We start from the raw sequence: 470 nt of genomic DNA, 5'->3' as shown, positions 1-470 counted from the left end.
GTCTGTCCCCCCTCTCTGGGTGTCTGTCCCCCTCTCTCTGGTTGTCTGTGTCCCCCTCTCTCTGGGCGTCTGTCCCCCTCTCTCTGGGTGTCTGTCCCCCTCTCTCTGGGTGTCTGTCCCCCTCTCTCTGGGTGTCTGTGTCCCCCTCCCTCTGGGTGTCTGTGTCCCCCTCTCTCTGGGTGTCTGTCCCCCTCTCTCTGGGTGTCTGTGTCCCCCTCTCTCTGGGTGTCTGTGTCCTCCTCTCTCTGGGGCTCTGTCCGCCCTCCGGGTCCCTTTGGGCCTCTGCTTCCTACTTGGTCTCTGTGCCCCTCCCGTGTCCCCCCTCCCCTGTGTCCACAGTTCCTCCGACTCTCTGACCGCACGGATCCGGCTACGGTTTATAATCTGGTCACGCGCACATGGGGCTTCCGGGCCCCGAACCTGGTGGTGTCAGTGTTGGGGGGGTCGGGGGGCCCCATCCTCCAGACCTG

At 64.7% G+C, this 470-nt stretch overlaps 1 protein-coding gene across 1 annotated transcript in view; it reads left to right on the top strand.

Annotated features, from left to right (window-relative positions):
* Positions 1 to 470, top strand: part of TRPM4 (transient receptor potential cation channel subfamily M member 4) — a 42,766-nt gene that overhangs the window by 10,777 nt on the left and 31,519 nt on the right. Inside the window, 1 exon segment of the mRNA XM_015565454.1 lies at positions 75 to 470. Within this exon segment, the coding sequence (XP_015420940.1) occupies positions 75 to 470 (396 nt within the window).

The sequence above is a fragment of the Myotis davidii genome, unplaced genomic scaffold, assembly GCF_000327345.1.
Source record: "Myotis davidii unplaced genomic scaffold, ASM32734v1 scaffold2100, whole genome shotgun sequence".
Lineage (NCBI taxonomy): Eukaryota > Metazoa > Chordata > Mammalia > Chiroptera > Vespertilionidae > Myotis > Myotis davidii.
This window is presented reverse-complemented; position numbering and strand designations above follow the sequence as displayed.